At 52.6% G+C, this 18,676-nt stretch overlaps 7 protein-coding genes across 7 annotated transcripts; 3 read left to right on the plus strand and 4 right to left on the minus strand.

The window, feature by feature from the left end:
* Positions 1–527: 527 nt before the first annotated feature.
* Positions 528–1,734, minus strand: HMPREF1120_09031 (uncharacterized protein; the record flags this gene model as incomplete). Its single annotated transcript, XM_009163306.1, has 3 exons — positions 528–1,266; positions 1,326–1,565; positions 1,658–1,734. The coding sequence occupies 3 exons, from the start codon at positions 1,732–1,734 to the stop codon at positions 528–530; spliced, it is 1,056 nt and encodes a 351-aa protein (XP_009161554.1).
* Positions 1,735–2,949: 1,215 nt separating this feature from the next.
* On the minus strand, positions 2,950–4,017 carry HMPREF1120_09032 (uncharacterized protein; the record flags this gene model as incomplete). Its single annotated transcript, XM_009163307.1, has 1 exon — positions 2,950–4,017. One exon carries the CDS (start codon positions 4,015–4,017, stop codon positions 2,950–2,952), a length of 1,068 nt encoding a protein of 355 aa, XP_009161555.1.
* A 506-nt stretch (positions 4,018–4,523) lies between these two features.
* Positions 4,524–6,393, minus strand: HMPREF1120_09033 (uncharacterized protein; the record flags this gene model as incomplete). Its single annotated transcript, XM_009163308.1, has 6 exons — positions 4,524–5,157; positions 5,213–5,780; positions 5,828–5,932; positions 5,986–6,118; positions 6,178–6,249; positions 6,307–6,393. 6 exons carry the CDS (start codon positions 6,391–6,393, stop codon positions 4,524–4,526), a joined length of 1,599 nt encoding a protein of 532 aa, XP_009161556.1.
* Positions 6,394–7,006: 613 nt separating this feature from the next.
* HMPREF1120_09034 (uncharacterized protein) lies at positions 7,007–8,596 on the plus strand (the record flags this gene model as incomplete). The annotated part of the gene is made up of 1 exon (XM_009163309.1): positions 7,007–8,596. The coding sequence occupies one exon, from the start codon at positions 7,007–7,009 to the stop codon at positions 8,453–8,455; it is 1,449 nt and encodes a 482-aa protein (XP_009161557.1). The 3' UTR covers positions 8,456–8,596.
* A 251-nt stretch (positions 8,597–8,847) lies between these two features.
* HMPREF1120_09035 (ribose-phosphate pyrophosphokinase) lies at positions 8,848–13,855 on the minus strand. The gene is made up of 3 exons (XM_009163310.1): positions 12,154–13,855; positions 10,035–12,101; positions 8,848–9,967 (listed from the first exon to the last, which is right to left on the minus strand). The coding sequence occupies exons 1-2, from the start codon at positions 13,718–13,720 to the stop codon at positions 12,067–12,069; spliced, it is 1,602 nt and encodes a 533-aa protein (XP_009161558.1). The 5' UTR covers positions 13,721–13,855; the 3' UTR covers positions 8,848–9,967; positions 10,035–12,066.
* Positions 13,856–14,142: 287 nt separating this feature from the next.
* HMPREF1120_09036 (uncharacterized protein) lies at positions 14,143–14,964 on the plus strand (the record flags this gene model as incomplete). The annotated part of the gene is made up of 2 exons (XM_009163311.1): positions 14,143–14,238; positions 14,290–14,964. 2 exons carry the CDS (start codon positions 14,143–14,145, stop codon positions 14,962–14,964), a joined length of 771 nt encoding a protein of 256 aa, XP_009161559.1.
* A 796-nt stretch (positions 14,965–15,760) lies between these two features.
* On the plus strand, positions 15,761–18,436 carry HMPREF1120_09037 (phospholipase D; the record flags this gene model as incomplete). Its single annotated transcript, XM_009163312.1, has 4 exons — positions 15,761–15,788; positions 15,844–16,561; positions 16,613–18,362; positions 18,422–18,436. The coding sequence occupies 4 exons, from the start codon at positions 15,761–15,763 to the stop codon at positions 18,434–18,436; spliced, it is 2,511 nt and encodes an 836-aa protein (XP_009161560.1).
* Between the last annotated feature and the right edge of the window lie 240 nt (positions 18,437–18,676).

The following is an 18,676-nucleotide window of genomic DNA, read 5'->3' on the forward strand; positions in this document are numbered from 1 at the left end:
CTACTACGCATTGTAGGAACAGCAGAAACAGGTTGTACTGCTTAGGTACCCTCAATACATCATCCATGATCGTCGTGTGGACTGTGAGTGACGGACCTCTGGATGGAAGAGACTCGACCAGATCGGAAACAGCCGAGGCAAGCAGCATAAACGGGAAGAAAGTGAGCAACTGAACAGAAACTTCATTTGTATTCAAATTAGAAACACGACCCCTCTCCACTGCCATCCCAACAACATCGACCAGTCCTCTCCACGCGCCTGGGCATATATGCGGTCCTTTCAGCAGGCACACCGTGGGTATAAGCCAGCATCAACTGAAATTTGTGAAAGTCAAATGCAAATTGCAAGCCAAGCCGGGGTTTCCAACGCCTTTGGATATCAACGGAAAATACTCATGTCTCATTCATCCCAGGCTCCCGATATGTCTGCCACCTTCCCAAGCACTGTACATGAGCACAAAAATGCAAAGCATAACATTGTGATCTATCTCTCGTCCGGCCTGCCCTTAGTTCTCTCTGCCACGGCCTTTATTTCTTTAGTACGGCTTCGTATAGGCTGACCGCCGCGCCGAGACCTGAGCTGATGAGGATGGCGAACCAGCCGCCCAGGATGCTATCGTTCACAACGGCAATAGTAAAGTGTTGGTACAGACCACCGAAGTTGAAATGCTTAGCATAGACCAAGTAAGCAATCAAGCCCTTGGCAAGACTGAACACAAAAGGGTCAAATTGCAATTGAGCATTGGCTTGAACGGTAGCTCGACGCGTTGCGTGAGAATGCACCGGGTGAGCCTTGAGTGGCAGGTTGATAAAGTATGAGATGAAGGCGGGAAGGATGAACGACGTCAATGTCCACAGAGAGAAAGGTGCCCAGAACTTGGAGTCGAGCAGCAAGAACAGATCTGGCACATTGACCGGAGTCTTGGTCGATTTGACGTATGGAATCGGGGGAATCTCAGTCAACAGCTTGTTGGGTAGAACCGAGGCGCGTAGACCATATGCTTCGAGGAGGATTGCCAGGATGGTGACCGTCAACGGCGAAGACAGGAGGTCGCGCGTCTTGTCAGCATATTCGTGAATCTGGGTGCGATCATATGCGTGAGAGATTGAAGTTCGGAAACGACGCGTCTGTTCATCAATAACATCGGTCACCACCGCGGGAGAGGGCGGAATGGGTATTTGCGATGTCAGGATTGAAGAGCGACGCGCAACCTCTTTTGCTGGAGCCTTGATCAAAGAGGAGACAGTGGGCGAATCCGTGTCGGTCCTATATCAATGTGCGTCAGTCGAGTGACCTGTGTTGTCCTGGAGGGACGCGACTCGTACGTGTCTTCTGCCGGAGAGACGGTCTTGCGCCTGCTCTTCTTCGCGGGCGCAGGAGCATCTTCGTCGGATTTCACTACATCCGACACCTTCTGCGCGATCTTCTTGACCGGCGACCTGGTGCTGCTGCCCAGGCGCTTGTAGTAATCGGTCAGGGAAGGTTCTTTGCTGTATCTGGTCGAGTTGGCGCGGAGGTGCTCGTCCAGCGCGACCTCGAGTTCGGCCTTTTTCAATCCAGCGTAACTATGATCGCATAGATGTTAGCAAGAATGCGCTACATATGCCACTCGTATTCGACGCGTCGGAGGCGCACAACCTGGACAGACCAGACTCACTCAGGTAATTTGCTGGTTTCGGCGATTTCGGTAAGATCGCTCTTACGCAATTTCTGAAGGTACGGTAGCCCGGACATGGTTGTGAAGGCAAACACGACAAGAGTTTATGCGTTGCAATGGGAGAGCCCTTGGACCGCGACGACGCGCATGTAGACAAGAGATGGAGAAGGGAAGATGCGGTGATGCAGTGGTGGACTCGGGATGATGTGGGCGCGATGCAGATGCAGGCGACAACAACAACAATAATGGCGATGACGGGCGGCGGAGGAAAAGCAGTGGCTGGGGGATGATGCAGGGTTCCAGCGTGCCTATTTCAGCTTCAAGTTGGTTGTTGTTTGTTACTCGTTAGGCGCCCGTGCCAATCGATTTTGGGAGTTTGGAGTTCGCGCTCGAGCCCCCAACTCCAAACCCTGTTCGCCTACCTCGAGTCGGAACTTGACATGCAGTGGACATGTAAACAAGCGTCCCTCTTCCGTCACCCCAGCTACAGCGGAGCGACCGTCGATACGCCGGTAGAATTTCTGTGTACAGTAGTGCCGTGTAGTTCGGTGGACGCGGGATACGTTCAAGTGCCGGAACTGTGTGATTGTATTTGCTCGTCATCTCTACTGATGAGCAATCTGGCACACGATTGGATGCCCGGCGCGAGCTGATTTGAGTGTCCTCAGGTTTGATGGTGGTGTTTTCTGAAAGTTGTACTGATGATTAGGTAGTGATCCAACACTGTTTGGCTTCGAAGATGCAGACAATGTTCAGCCGCTGCCCATGACGTCGGCTGCGGGTGAGATTATGATGGTCGGAGTTCTCTATCCGGGCGCCACTGCTAGGTACAAGGGACATCAAAAGTGGTCGTCTATTTCATTGTAGAATTCTTTCTGCAGCCGTCAGGCTGAATTCATTTCCATACTACACCCATCCACTATACTAATAGTCACAGGTGGTCACATCCTTCCCAAGTCATCACTCAGGTCTGACCTGACGCGTAGGCTCGACCCCCGGTTTCCTTACTGAGGTAGTCAAAGAGGACGACATGCCGGAACGTACATTGTCTGCATTGGATCGCACGCGACAATCCTGGTTGTAGAACTCCTCGTTCTGGCCCTGAAAACCGACCAACCCATTAACGCCTTTGCCCACTGGCACTGCATGCCTTTTCCCTCCATTTCCGTAATCATTTAGACCTAGCTGAGGCCCGAACCACTTCCACATTCCGAACGCCGGCCTGGTTGATACATTCATTTCCTTCAACAACACCTATAAATCACACAATCGCCATGACCGTCATCTCTTTTTCACAATCCAGTCTTGTCCGGCTCGCTGGTGACTCTGGCGACTTCGGCGGCAAGAGACGCCTCTTCTTGTGCGGCCACAGGCGGGCTTGAAGACAAGTTGCTCGGGGTGGCCGGAGTATTTGGCGGCACGGCAGTTAACTCACTAAGTTGCTTTTCGAGTTCGCGGATCCTCATTCGGAGCATCTGATTTTCGCGCGTTAGGTTGGCCGTCTCGGCCTGGTAAAAGGCACTTTCGTCGCGGAAACTGTTTCGTCTTGCTGCGCCGGTGTCAAGCGGAGATGGCGGCCAGTCACTACTGCTGCTGTACTCGCGGGCCCGTAAAGCCGGAGATCGACTTGCACTGGGGGGCCCGCGGGAAAATCGTCTCGTCGGTGGAGCAGTAGCAGTAGGTTGTTGGACGGGAGGGAACGGGTTAGAGCGTTCTTCAGACGGGGTTTCGTCGTCAACCACAGCGGTGCCGTTGTTACCGGGGCCTCCTGTAGGAGTAGACTGTGATTGACGAGAGGATTGCTGTCGTTCAGGTTGATTGTTACGCAAGGCTTCGAGTTGCAGTTGTTGCTCGCGGATCATCTGGAGCATTCGATTGACTTGGGCCTCTTGCTCTTGTTCCAACTCGTTATGGATGTCCCCCAGGCTCGGCTGCCGCTGATGGTGAGGATCGCCCGTGGCGATGGCAGACCGGCCGCCGATGGTGGATGGACTGGCAGAAACAAAGCTGTAGCTGTGGCTCAGGTTCAGGTTCGCTCGAGGATCGTTGCTAGACAGTTCACCAGGACTGGGCAGCGTAGGGTCGTTCAGATTGAGACCCATGGCCACTTGGGAACGACGACGGTCCGAAGGCATGCGTCCTAGTCTCGGCGAGCCGCGGTTACTGGTACTCAAAGACGATCGGCGGGATTCGTTGGCCGCGTTCGCCATGGCTGCCGTCGCCAGCGAAATGGACGAGTTGCGCGGCGAGGGAGTTTGTGTCTGAGGCGGGGAGGCTGCGCTTTGGAGCGACCGCGTCTGTCTGGGTGAGGACGACATTGATCTGGAAGGTGGGAGTGAGCTGAGATCTGGAGGAGCCATTCAGGGAAGGGGAATGTAGAGCACTATATATATTAAGACTCAACAGTGAGGAACACAAGAACACCCTGCGCGAGCAAGGGAGTGCGACGTGGTCAGGCTCAGGCTCAGGCTGCGGTCGGAAAGCACAACTTAAAAGTGTGACGCGGGGAATGCAAATAATGCGCCGCGGGATAATAATAAATGCGGCCAAGTTGACGTCGCCATCCAGGTACCTTGCTGGCCAGGTTGTTCCACAACTCATTGATGAATAAGACATTGCTGGGTTTCGGAGCTCATCTTGGGTACTTAATCGTGCAATGTGCTTTGGTATTTGCTTTGCGGGCCCGAAAAGTCGACCGCGTCTATTCTCTCGCTCGCTGCCTCCAACAACATTGTATGTCTATATACCCCGTCGTCTAAACCGCCTGATCCAGGGGTCGTCTTCATACCATCTACTTACGACATTTGCAACTCTGGCCGATAGTAGTAAGCCTGGATTCGGCAGAATGTCAAGAAACTCCGTAGCGTTATGCGATCCTCTCGTGATCACTCCTCCGTCTGTCCTTGTTTTTCTTCACCTTGTGCACCCGGTACTCATGCCAGATGCTCCAAAGGCAACATCCTACCCCCAGGATGGCGGCACAGAGTGTGACCCAGTACGCCGAACTATAACAGTCCTTGCCTTCTAGACACTCCCTATCGCCCTCCTCGTTTCTCACCGAGTGCGAATCATAGATGTGACCGTACAAGAGGTTGAAGATGTTGCCAGAGATGACCGGCGCCAACGTCATGGTCCCCCAGTTCTGACTGAGCCCGTGGACGCCGAAGCAGTGGGCCACGAGACTGGGGTAGACACCGAACAAGATGCCGTACGCGAGACCGGTCGAACCAGACACCAAGATCAAGAGATTGGGATTGGAGATGGCCGTTGCAAGGAGTTGAGCAAGGCAAAATATCACAGCAGAAGCGAATAGGCACCAAAACCGGGAACGACCGAGCTTAGATACAAGGAGATCGGAGCCAATGCCTGATAGTAGACGGCCGGCGAAACTGAAGAAGGAAAGCACCGAGACATGCACAGCCTGGCGCTTTTCGATGAATGATGGTGTGATCGACGGATCGTAGTGTTTCCAGAGAGCCTGGGCATCGTTTCCGATATTACTGTCGAACATGATCAGCCGAATACCTCTTATAAGTTTTATCCACCTAAACATACTTTATGGTCATCAAGCCAATCCCCGTCAACAATCCAAGCATAGAAAACAATTGCCAGAACTCGGCGTGGGGCAGGAGAGCAAAGCCTCTGATATCTAAATGCGGTGATTCATGATGTCTGTCAGATTCGTGATGCTTCGGATTTCCACGCTCGTGCATGTCTTCACTGGAGGGTCTGGAGAGGAGAAAGGAAACCTCCTCCCCTGATTCAGGAGTGTCCTCGGTATTGTGAGACCCGGTACTGGATGAGCGGAGGATTTTGTGGGCATTCTCTGGCGCACCTGGTTCGTGAGTATGCCGAAGGTCTGAGCTCCCCGGAGATCTGGTTCTATGGAGGATTTGCTGGTCCTGCTGCGGAAGATGTTGGTAGGTGTGCGGCGGCAACACACGGATGAAGGGAAAGGACACAAGTGGTAACAAGACAGTCCCGGTTGCCAGCAAGATAAGAAAGTTGTACGTTCCCGGAGGGAGCAACAGAGCAATAGCTGCGAATAGCAGGGCACTCAGGCCGAAAGCTGCCAGCGGGAATGCCGTTGCCGTTCCTCGAGATTCGGGGAAGTTGAGCGCCGCTATCGAAACCGTCAGTGCATGGGTTCAGATGAAGCGAGTTACTCACCAGCCTTGATGGATGCCGTGAATGCTGAACAGCTTCCAGCACCGGTAAAGAACGAGAAGAGACATATCAACGCTACGCTGTATGCGCCAGGACCCGCCTCATATGCTTCAGTCTTGTCAGTGTCGCCTTGAGTTAGATATGGGACCATTCACTCGTACCTTTGGCAATTGGGTAGTAACCCACGGCAAAGGACATAATTCCAAGCGCGATACCCCATCTTGGACCTTTGGCATCTACCAGCATCCCAGAGGGGATACCAAAAGCGTACATGCCCAGATTTCCTATTGTTCCCTGTGCGTCTCTTCTATCAGCTTTCGATCGTCGTGCGGGAGTATGGTAAGGGTTCGTACGATAAGGTTACTATCGGTAGCGGACAGTCTGAGCCGCGCGGCGAAACTCGGACCCCATACAGAGTAGCCATACTGTAGAGGCTCGTGTTAGTACTTCGAATATGTACCAGGTAAAGAGGTGTATCGTACATTTGTACCGCACGCCAGCGCCGTGAGGGTGCAAGCGATCACAGTAAGGAACCTTGCCCTCCGCGGGTCGGAGTTGAATACCGGCATGTTTCAGCCCTTCTGAAGCAAGTTGATGGTCAAGCCCTCATCGCAGAGACACCGGAGGCCGTCCTGAAAACAGGGAGGTTATGAGTCCTGGAAGACGCGCATGCACGACCTGAACCAAAGGTGTCAATCGGCATCGTACCCGAGAGTCTCGCAATCCGGTGCCAATGCTTGAAGTGGGCTGCCAGTGCCAGGGCCATTCCCCGAACACCGACCAAAGGGGGAAGTGGGAGGCTTTGGTCGAGCCGGCCAATGGCAGGACTGCCCAATATCTGTTCGGGTAAGCTTCCTTGATGAAGTGCTAATCAGTCGGCGCTTTAACCAGCCACTGGACTGGGACTGCAGTTGCAGTGGCTCGTCGTCACTTCTGTGGCTGCGTCCATCTCCAAACTCCGAAGTTGAGCCTCATCGGTGCCGCCTGCGCTTCCATCTCCTTCGTCGTCGGCGACAACTTGAATACCTGACATCCATCCCTCTCAACAGCCGATAGCCACTCCAAGTTGCCATTGCGGCTCGCATATTCACCCAAACATCATCGGTCTAGCATCTCGAACCCCATATCTGCATTGACTCCTCCAGCATCCTCCGTTCGGCTCGAACAAACCGGCCATCCACCATGGGGGCTGTTCTTGCATTACCCGGCCTCCTCATCCCCTCTGCGGCGACTCTCTGGTCAGTCGGTGCATCATGTTGTGGAGCGGCGTCATGCTCCATGCTCTGTGGGCCATGCGGGATGTCAAAATTCAGATCGTCAATCGCGACCAGAATCGCCTACGCCATGATTCTGTTAGTGAACAGTATCCTGGCATGGATCATGCTTACACCATGGGCAATACGGAAACTTGAGCATCTGACGCTCGACTATATGACATTCAAATGCGGTTCTTCAAAGTGTTACGGCTACTTCGCTGTGCAGCGCATCAACTTCGCTCTTGCGCTCTTCCACCTGATCCTCGCCGTCCTCCTTATTGGTGTAAAGTCTACCAAAGACACTCGGGCTGGGCTACAGAATGGCTTCTGGGGTCCAAAGATCTTAGCCTGGCTCGCCTTCGTTGTCTTGTCCTTTTTCATCCCTGAGGGGTTTTTCCTCTTCTGGGGAAACTATGTTGCCTACCTGGGAGCGATGCTTTTCGTTCTCCTTGGACTTATCCTTCTTGTCGATCTTGCGCATAGCTGGGCGGAGCTGTGTCAGGATAAGATTGACGAAGGAGAAGGCCCCCACTATCGGATGTGGCAAGTTTTACTTATGGGGTCAAGCTTGGGGATGTACGTGGCCGCCTTTGCCATGACGATCGTCATGTATCTGTTCTTCGCGAGCAGCGGATGCAGCATGAACATCGCAGCAATCACCATCAACTTGATATTCATCTTTATCATCACCTTACTCAGCGTGAATCCTACAATTCAAGATGCCAACCCGAAGGCCGGATTGGCGCAGTCAGCCATGGTTGCTGCTTATTGCACGTACCTCACACTTTCCGCTGTTTGCATGGAACCGGATGACAAACACTGTAACCCGCTAGTGCGAGCTCGTGGTGCGCGGACAACCACGGTTGTACTTGGTGCCATTGTTACCATGCTTACAATTGCATACACCACCACCCGAGCGGCCACGCAAGGCTTTGCTTTGGGATCGAACGCCGGCAAGAACAAGTACGCTGAGCTAACCCAGGATGAATATGAGCATGGCCTGGTCACTCAGCAGCCTGCGTCCCGTCGAGAGATCATGAGAGCAGCAGTTGAAAGCGGTGCGCTGCCTGCATCTGCCCTGGACGAGGAATCAGATGATGAGGAGGACGAGGTGGCGGTGAGCTCAAAGGACGACGAGCGCCAGGGTACCCAGTACAACTACAGCCTGTTCCATGTGATTTTCTTGATGGCGACGTGCTGGGTGGCCACGCTTTTGACCCAGAAGATGGATCCGGAGAACTCGAGCGACTTTACTCCCGTTGGGCGGACGTATTGGGCCAGTTGGATCAAGATTGTCAGTGCGTGGGTGTGTTATGGCATTTACAGTTGGAGTCTTGTTGCGCCGGTCGTGCTTGAGGGGCGGGACTTTTCTTAAGCTGGAAAACGGTTCTAGTAATGGAATCGAGACTGGTTACTACTACTATTAGTAGTAGTAGTAGTAGTAGTAGTAGTAGTAGTAGTTTGTATGATTGCAACAAACTTGGGTTGATCAAATATACCTACCTTTACGTACTTCTTTGCCGACTACCATTGACTATCCGTTGTGGACGTGTTAAGTGGCGGGTTTTATATTCTGCTTCCCTCCTACAACTCGTACAACTCGCTCGGAGCAGAGTAGCGGTATTGGTGGAGCGGAGATATTCACATGCGTTGGCACCAGTAACCCTAGGCAGTGTAGCCGATGTAAATCCTTCACCGTATTATATATAGTAGCCAGAAAGGAGAATGAAAAACTGCATAGATAGATCATAGGTAGTAAGAGCGACGTCTGGTTTGAACCCTTGTTCTGATACGGGCATGCAGTGTCAGTGCCACCACTTCACCGAAGCCAGGAATCTACATACTGTAGGTATCTGGAAGTCAACCACCCACCTACTGAGGATGTTGCCATCGCTTCACGAAGGTACCAGTGAAATGCTATCATGGGACTTTGAACTTTTGAGCCTTAATCATAGGTACTCTAGGCATGTTTGCGCCATACCATGCCATACCATCCGCCCAACCGAAACCAAAACGAGACACCTCTCCGGCCACAAAGTACATGTATCTGAGGAGAAAACCACCATTGCACCTGCAAAAGATTGGATCCCTTGTTGTGCCGTTACAGACGGACTACCTGATGCCGACTCATCCCCTGCAGTTTCAGCAATCAATCGGGACCTTGGAAGCCATCGGTCCAAAGGAACCTGAAACCAGCCACTGCAGACGGTCCAGCTATCGGGTCTTGACGGCCCCGGGACAGGGTCAACGGGAGGGAAAGGAAAGCAAGATCATATCAAAGCAAGGAAGTAGTGAGTTGCCTTTTTTTGTGCATTGCATACATGCACGAGCGACGGATCTGGCTCCGCCTCAGGCTCAGGCTCAGGCTCACTGCAACCACTGCAGTAGTGCTAAAAGGCAAACGTGGCATGCGTCGTTGGGTTGGTATGTCTCGGTTCGTTCGCTTGCTTGGCCTGAAGACTGAAGGTACTTTAGAGACGGCTCTGACGTGGAGTGTTGACCGAGAACAGGTACAACGTCGGCTGAGTTGTAGACCCGCTGTGCGTCTCACAGGGAGGTTGATACCGAGTGCCCTGCAAGTACTTCCTGTCAAGCTGAGGCACAATTGGTACTATTGTACCGACATGTTTGTCGGTGTGTCAAATCACCGGCCGTAGTAGCGAGGCTGATCCTTGGAGATCTTCCCCTTTGCATTGCGACTGTACTGCTTGCACATATTGCATAGGAAAAAGCCACAGTGTCGGCATTGCCAGATCTTGGTGGTTCGGTTTCCACATTTGCCGCACGTCCAGATCAACGAGCAGTGGCCCTCGTTGTATTTCCCTTGGTACTCATGGCCAGGGCAGTTCTGGTAGTTGTAGCGGTAACTGGCACCGGTGTTGGCAGGCTTGAAGAAAGGAACAAGTGAGCGATCTTTTTCAGGTTTTGTCTTTCTCCCAAGTGTCAAAACTTACACCAGCCATGGGGGCTTTCTCCTAGGTCTCTTCGGGATTGTAGCAATAGGCTTGTCGAATCGCGTATTTTGAGTTTCGATTTCGGCACGAGATCTGCCCTCTAGACCAGTGTTCCAGGTCGTTCCAAAGCTGCAATCGTCTGATGCTCTCCGATGAAGCCGAACCCAGAATCCTCTCCGCGCTTTTTATCAAAGGACTGAACTCAAATGAATGAACCATAAAATGTCACCCTTGGCCATCTCTGTTTGTCATCGAGTCATGATGGATTCATAGACCCATCCCTGAGTGCGGTTGCGCCCGCGGCTGCTGCTGTAGTGCCAGTGACTGTGACTGTTGAGGAGCATCCGTCATGCCTTGCAGAGACCCAAGCAACTCATATGCAGTGATGGAGAACCAAGCACAGTCATTGAATGGAATCCTGTAATGACTTGAACATTTTGCGCCGCGAATTCCAGCACTCTCAGGGATCTCCTTGCCAGGCAATCTGCCCAGCTTTTGTTGAGAGGGCCATCCTGGCTGACCATGCCAATGGGAGTCGTCTTGTCAGGTTGGAAGGGATATGGATGGACTAGCGAGACTGACAGGTGCCATTATCCCGCCCGTGCTATACGAGAAAAGGGTTAATAGATGTTGCCGGACAGTGCGGAAGGCCGTCCCTCCCGGAGTCCAAAACCTTTCCGAACTTCCTTTTGCCGTGTGCAATGCGGGCATGGTCGATCAATTAGCAATAAACGCCGATACTGAAAAGAAAGAGCCCGGGCTGGCCTGCCTAGTAGGGATCACTAGTATGGTATCGAGCCTCATGTTCGAGATTCTATGAACGGGACTGGGTAAAGCTCACATGTCGTGGCGCACACGAGTTCATGCGCGCCTGTCAATTGGCGTGGGGGAGCTGAAGCGCGCATCATTCAACAATAGTAGTGAGATGGTAGTGTCGAAGGATTGTAGCAAAACACCACTGGCAATGGTGGGGACTAGCACCCCACTCCAGCCGCACGAGATATACCGTTTGTAAAGGATGGAAAGGCCAGTAGTAATATTCTGCGGCACAAAGCACGAGCTACGCGACTGTGAGGCGAGACAAAACTCGTGTATCGGATGCATGGAAAGGCGCCGTGCCTGACCGATCGCCGGGCAGGGCGCGCTACCTGCAAATCGAGCCTACTGGAAGCCAGAACGACACCCCTGGAGCTCCGAAATTTCAAGGTGACAGGCATTCTAGCGAGGATGTTGCAGCAAGCTGATCCGGGAACCGGAAATCGTTCAGAATCGGGGGATCTTTTGCATTGGAAGCCGACTTTCACTCCAAGGCGCTAGCTCAAGCCACAAAGCCCCAGATCGTCGATCCTCAGCGCGCCTGTGCAGGGTCTGCGATTGAGCGGTGTATACATCGATGAACGATGCTGTTTGCATTTCCGCAGACACATTCTCTGGCGACCTTATCTTTCCCCATGTGCAAACAAATAAAGAGCTGCTGCTCTTCGCCCGTAGTCGGCCGCGTAACAGCCAACCTGGGCTGGTACACCGAAGATGGCAGTTGGCTCCGTGATGCATCAGGCTCCAAGAGCGCATAAAATGATCCATGGACGATAATCTAACGAGTCCATGGTAGGATGGACCTCCACGGCGAGCTTCATGTCCGGTGGACTAGCATGGAGTCAACAGCCGGCGCTTCGACTTCTGGATCCTGCGGGCTGGGAAATGCTGGACGCCCGTGATCAAGCTGCATGTGATATCCACAGCAGCCGACAAGATACCGATGATAGTAAGGCAGCTGACCACCATTAGGCTGCTGGGAGTTGCTGTCCGAAGCCTGAGATGACTGAACCGTGTGGTCGTTTTCACCAACCAGAAGGCATAGGTGCCCTGCGAGTGTTTGCGTTGCCATTGACTGAGCCGCGGCTGGGAGTCGCTGATCGTAGCAAGATGGATCCAACATAGAACAACTGGTTGCTAATGGTCCGATGGTAAACAACAGAGAGGCGGTGAGCGAGCATTACTGTGCCTCTGAATGCGATCGCTGGTTGCCTGCCTACTCGTGCAGATGAAATAACGGTGACATGTCCTCTTTACAATAGAAAGTTAGAAAGAATTAGGGAAATTTGAACCTCGTACTTACCACCATGATGGTTCCTTCGAATTGCTTCAGCTAGCAGGTTGGAAAGGTCGATGACAATTAGTTTCCGGGAAGCTCTCAGGCGCTCGGGGGTTATAGGGAAAGTATTCGTAACAACGATATGGTCAATGCTGTCGCATGCTTCGAGTTCCTCCAGAGCATCATCGCCGAACAGTGCATGGATGGCGATGCAATAAACCTTTTTGGCTCGCCCAATCTTGACGCATGTTTCCGCGGCGGCAATCCAGGATCCGGCCCTATCGAGGATATCGTCCATCAACAAGACTGTCCTGTCCCGGACATTGCCGACTAGTGTAATGGTGTGGTCAAGATGAGGGTTCTTGATAACATCCTCCTCCTCGTCCGAGGTTGCAACGGCGTCAAAAGTTCCACCCAATGGTGCATGCTCTGGCTGAAATGAGGACGCGTTAGAGACAAACGAGGATGTCATCGGGTCAAAGGCATGGTTGTCATCCTGCGCAGGTCGGTCGCTTGGGTGAGCCGAGTTCGATGGGGATGTGCTCGACAATGCTGACGATGCATGATCATCGTTGACGAGATGACCTTGAACTAGTCGGCCTACAATGACATCGCGAGCTCGCTCATCGTTGTGTGCTTCACTGGCTTCATATTCGGAAGGACGACGTGCACTCGGGCCAGTTTCACTGCGGTGCTTGGCGGGAGATGCAGGTGGAGACAAGGATTCGAATCTCGTAGTTTGGACCAGGGGACTTGAGGCGATCGTCACCACCTTGGGTCTATTAGGACGGTTGGCACTATTCACTGCGGTCCTTCCACGGTGAGCGAGGTCACCCCGGCGCTCAGAATCATGCGGCTTCTCAGACTCCGTGTCAGCGTCGTGTCCATCATCACCGTCATCAAGTTGTTCCCGGATACGGATCGACTGCGGCTCGATAGCGTCGAAGAAGATGACACTGTCCATCATATTGTTCGTGTGATGATGCGATGTCTTGGAACGATCCTTGTCTGTGGACACCAGGGCAAAGCTCAATTTGAGAGCATCGGCGAGAGAAGTCACTCGCTTCGTACCACCAACGTTCTTGCTCACAACAACAGCTTCCTTCCAATTGGGAACATTGCCTTTGATCCACCGGGCGATTATAGGCTCGGCGTAGAGGTTGTCCACGGGCTTGCCAAAGAATCCGACCATCTGAGAGGCGTGTAGGTCGACGGTGATGATATGGTCGACCCCTGCGACCAGCAAGAGGTTGGCTATCATCTTGGCTGTGATGGCACCTCGGTGGCTCTTCTTCTTGGACTGCCGTGAGTATGGAAAGTAAGGGATGACTGCCGTAATCGTCTTTGCCGAACCCCCTTTACATGCCGCAATCATGATAAGCATTTCCATGACACTGTCATTGATCTGCGGGCTTCCGCTCTGAACGATGAAGACATCTTCATTCCGAATGGACGTCCCGATCTGAACACTGGTCTCGCCATTTGCGAAATTCCCCAACTCGCATTTTGCCGGCGACTGCCCCAATCGCTGGCAGATGGATTCGACGAGGCTAGGATGAGACCGGCCAGAGAAGACTTTGACGCCTCTCATCTTGAATGCTTGGAACGCCGAACGCAAATGCAGAAGAAGGTACTGAGCAACAAGGAAACGCAGGAGCAAGGTACCGATAGTTACCTTACATGCGTGAGGTTGCTTCTGGACTCATCGTTACCTTGAACGGTCGGGGTAGAAAAAGACAATTTTTGAAAACGAGGCTCTGCCACTGGACTCGGAGTGGTGGTCGAGTGACGGCGGATAGCATCACGTGATGGCGCAGTTTGGCGGAGATCTGATAAGGCTGGATTATGTCAGGATTCCACATCTGATCGATTATCTTATCATGGATCTGATATTTGGCATGCACTGCACTGGCATTTCGCTTGCCATCATTTACCCGACGTGCGCGCATACTTCGTCTCCCTTTCTCCCTCGCGACTTTGCCTCATGGCTATTCCTGGCGTTATGCGCCTAACATGTCCACGAAATTTCCCGAGATTCAAGGTGGAGGCTCTTTGATTCTTGCCTGGCAGATCAAAAACAAGGAGGTCTTGGTAGTCGGTGGCGGCGAGGTGAGATTTTCCTGACCACCATGCGCAACACGTTGTTGACCAGTGTCCTAGGTCGCTGCCGGTCGCATTGTCAATCTCCTCAATGCCGATGCCAAGGTGACCGTTGTTTGCCCGCGAGAGGGTCTGAACGAAGAGGTGGCGTATCGGGTGGAACAGGGCCAGGTCAAACACATTGATCGAATCTTCCTGCCCCTGGACCTGGAACCAGAAAAGAATGTCGCCATGGTCTTGACTGCGATCGATGACCCCGATGCATCGAGCCGGATATGGAAGTACTGCAAGCAGATGAAGGTGCCTGCAAACATTGCCGATGTGCCTTCCGAATGCGACTTCTACTTTGGCAGTGTACATCGAGACGGGCCACTCCAGATTATGGTGTCTACAAACGGCAATGGTCCTAGGATGGCTGCGGCGATACGCCGACAGATTGGTGAGATGCTCCCCGAGGGAACGGGTGATAGCATCAAGAGAGTGGGCGATCTCAGGCGACGGCTTAGGAAGGTGGCCCCAGGCAAAACCACGCGGGACATCAGCAAGAGGATGGCGTGGATGAGTGCTGTATGTGACAAATGGAGCACCGAGGATTTCAACGCAATGGACGACGCAGACATGGAGGCATTGGTACAGTACTACGACTCGGGCAGGGTACCGAGTTTTGAGGACATTCGACTTGGAGACCGTGGGGATGTGGTGTGGGAGTTTGACGGGTCTTTTGGATGGATGTAATACCATGTAGGGTATTGATGATGGGCTCTGTAGGATCAGGTTTATGGGTAATGGTGTTGAATGTGAGACAGCGCAAAGATAACTATATAGATATCCGTCGACGGATGCTTAAGAGTTCCAGCATTGTGGTGACTGTGTCTGTCACGACAGACGAACACCTGTTGAATATCCAATATATGTATGTGACGCCACAACGATCTACCACTGTACCATGGACGAGGGCCTGAACACCAGGAACCACCATAGACGTGAGAAACATTGTAACCCAAGGACTGTCGAATGCATCACTCTCTACAACATTGCTATGGCATCAGAGTGCGCGTGTTCCTGTGTCCGATTCAAGTTGTGCCTTGGGGGCTGAAGATGACGTACTCGGGCTGCGCCGTCGGTTTCTGCTCGACGTCTCACTTGACAAGCGCATCTTCCTAGTTGTACATCCCGCAATCGAGTTCACCAACCACCGGCCACGCTCCCCTCCAGGCCCTCCCACAGTTCCACCACTTGACCAAGGCATCACGTACGCAATTCACTGCCAGCCGGCTTGATTTCAGCTTTTCGGACCGTGTTGTTTCTGCAACCTGAACCCTGCCCTCCCAGTCTGCCAGGAACTCCGGCTGCGGACTTGGTATACATTCAAGTTGTTGTTTCAAGAACGTTTCCTTCCATCCCCGCCTTGTCTCGTTCGATCTACTGCGCTGCATTTCAGGTCGCGCCATCTGTGTCCGGAGCCTCTTGCGGCCTTTGTATTGTCTCTGTTTATTGTTGTTTGATAAGCTACATCGGGGACCCAAGCAAGATGCATTCTATTCGTGAAAAGCTCAAAGGTTTGCTTTACCATTCACTCCTTCTGGGCAGGCCAATGATACTAGTACCCAACAGATACCAAGCTACATGACGCCAAAGTCGAAGCTGCCCACCTCAAGAGTAAGATAGGCAAGCTCAAGAACCTTGTGAACAGAAACCATCGCCATGACGAAGAACACGAAAAGGAAACGGATCGGAAGAGGTCTGCCATCTGTGAATCCCATCGTTTCCAATCCTTCTTCCCAGAGCGTGAAAACAACAAGATTAAATGGTATGTTGACGGCCGTGACTATATGTGGGCCGTGTCCGTCGGCATCGAAAACGCCAAAGAGACCATCTATATCGAAGATTGGTGGCTCTCACCCGAGCTGTTCTTGCGCCGCCCACCGTTCTTCAACCAGGAATGGCGTTTAGACCAGGCCATCAAGCGGGCCGCTGAACGAGGGGTGCAAATTTACGTGATTGTGTACAAGGAGGTTCAACAAGCCTTGACCTGCAACTCCGCCCATACCAAGCACGCTTTGAGGGCCTTATGTCCAGCAGGGACTCCTGGACATGGCAACATCCACGTAATGCGCCATCCCGACCACAATGTCTTCGAGAACTTTGGCGACATGACGTTCTATTGGGCGCATCACGAGAAGTTTATGGTCATCGACTATCATCTTGCCTTTATCGGAGGCATAGACCTATGCTATGGCAGATGGGATGTCCGTCAACATCTGCTCGCCGATGTTCATCCATCCGGCGTTGTCAACGAAATCTTCCCCGGCCAGGACTTCAACAACAACAGGTGAGTCTTCGTTGTTTCGATTGAACCAGAGACAGCACTGACATATTGAAGAATTATGGACTTCCAGACTGTCCAAGACTGGTCGAACAATGAACTCAACAAGACCGAGTATGGTAGGATGCCCTGGCATGATGTGGCTATGGGATTAGTAGGAGAGTGCGTACTTGATATTGCCGAACATTTTGTGCTCAGGTGGAACTTCATCAAACGTGACAAATACAAGCGAGACCCCAAAATCGACTATCTATGCTTGACAACGCGGTCCAGAGCAGACGGCTCGAATCCCGACGAAGACCTTATCGCAGTTCAACGGCCCGCCCATCCAGTTGGTAAATATATTGAGCACCCTCTCAGTCCGTTGGAGAACAAAGGACTACACAACGCCGGGACTGTCCACGCTCAGCTTGTACGGAGCAGTGACGACTGGAGCAGCGGAATCCTGCTTGATCACAGTATCCAAAACGCTTATCACGAACTTATTGAGAACGCTCAACATTACGTTTACATTGAGAACCAGTTCTTCATTACAGCCACGGGCGAGCAGCAAAAGCCCATCCAGAACACAATTGGTCGTGCGATCGTCAATGCCTGCATCCGCGCCCACAAAGAAGGCCGAAAGTTCAGGGTCATCATTCTGATTCCCGCGATTCCTGGTTTTGCAGGAGATTTACGTGACGATGCTGCCATCGGCACCAGGGCCATCATGGATTACCAGTACAAGAGCATTAACCGAGGAGAGCACTCAATCATGGGCCAACTCAAGGCAGCCGGGCTCGACCCCGAGCAATACATCTTTGTTTTCAACCTACGGGCCTATGACCGCCTCAGTAAGACCCCAGCCTTGGTTCAGCAGGAGAAAGAATCGGGTATCTCGTACCAGCAGCTGCAGCGAGCCGAAGCCGAAGAAATCATGGGCACAGGTATCCACGGGTACGACGACGAAAGGAAAGAAGACGAATCTCGAGGGACGGGCCACAAAGCGGATGAAGACGAACGGCACCGCATCGTCGATCGCAAGCGGCAATTCGAAGCTGCTCGTAAACATCTCGATGTCAAAGACCCCGTGACCTCATCCGAGTCGATTGCCGAGGACGCCATGGCCCGCGGTGGACTGGTCAGCGAAGAGTACTGGGAAGGCGACCCGGAATCTGAAAAAGAAAACTTTGTGCAAGAGGAGCTCTACATCCACGCCAAAGTGCTCATCGTAGATGACCGCCACGTCATTTGCGGCTCTTCAAACCTCAACGACCGGTCCCAGCTGGGGTCCCACGACTCAGAACTGTCGATTGTGATGACCGATACGCGGACCATGGAGACCACCATGGACGGCAAAGCCTTTCAAGCAGGCTACCACGCGGCCACGCTTCGGCGGCATCTGTGGCGCGAGCATTTGGGTATGATCGAGGCCCAGCCCGTCGACGCATCGAATGACCCAAATGCCCAGCCGCCTACAGTGTGCATGAACGACGATTACAGTGGCGAAGAATGGGATTTCGTCGCCGATCCCCTAAGTGATGAGTTATGGGAAAAGTGGCAGAACCAAGCTACCGTCAACACCGAAGTGTATCGTTTCTTGTTCCGCGCCGACCCGGACAATCATATCCGGACCTGGAAGGACTACGACGCCTTCTGTCCCCGCGAGGTCATCAAACAGGGGCATCTCCACGATCCACATATGCCGGTCGAAATTGTGCGCAAGGAGCTCGACAAAATCAGGGGCCATCTGGTCTGGATGCCCTTGGATTTCCTGTGTGAAGAACAAATGGCCGAGAAAGGAATGCAGATCAACGCTTACACAGAGGTGAGTTTGATCCTGCAAGTTTTGTTCTGCCAATGGCTAACCTATTTCGCCTTTTTCAGAGCATTTATACCTGATCCTGTATCTTTGAGAGTCTGGGCATGGCGATTGTATTCTGGTTCTGGTTCTGTTACCGGCTGGAACTTGAAGGGTACAGACTTGGGCCCGCCACCACATGTTTGTGCTGCTCCCACTTGGTTCCTGTAACATGAGGAAATCGGATGCGTGTGTTCGTTGGATTATTTTTTAAGGCCAAATTACATTCATTGTTACTATGTACCCTAGTCCGGGTCCGTCATTCTGTTCTCCGTGGAGTC

This window comes from Exophiala dermatitidis, assembly GCF_000230625.1.
Source record: "Exophiala dermatitidis NIH/UT8656 unplaced genomic scaffold supercont1.8, whole genome shotgun sequence".
Lineage (NCBI taxonomy): Eukaryota > Fungi > Ascomycota > Eurotiomycetes > Chaetothyriales > Herpotrichiellaceae > Exophiala > Exophiala dermatitidis.

Bases quoted from the DNA above. Each gene is read 5' to 3' on its own strand.
- HMPREF1120_09035 (XM_009163310.1), bottom strand. From the start codon at position 13,720: ATGAGAGGCGTCAAAGTCTTCTCTGGCCGGTCTCATCCTAGCCTCGTC. The intron at 12,102-12,153 runs GTAAGTACGAGG...TCTATTGTAAAG, and splicing joins TCGAAGGAACCATCATGGTG to AGGACATGTCACCGTTATTT.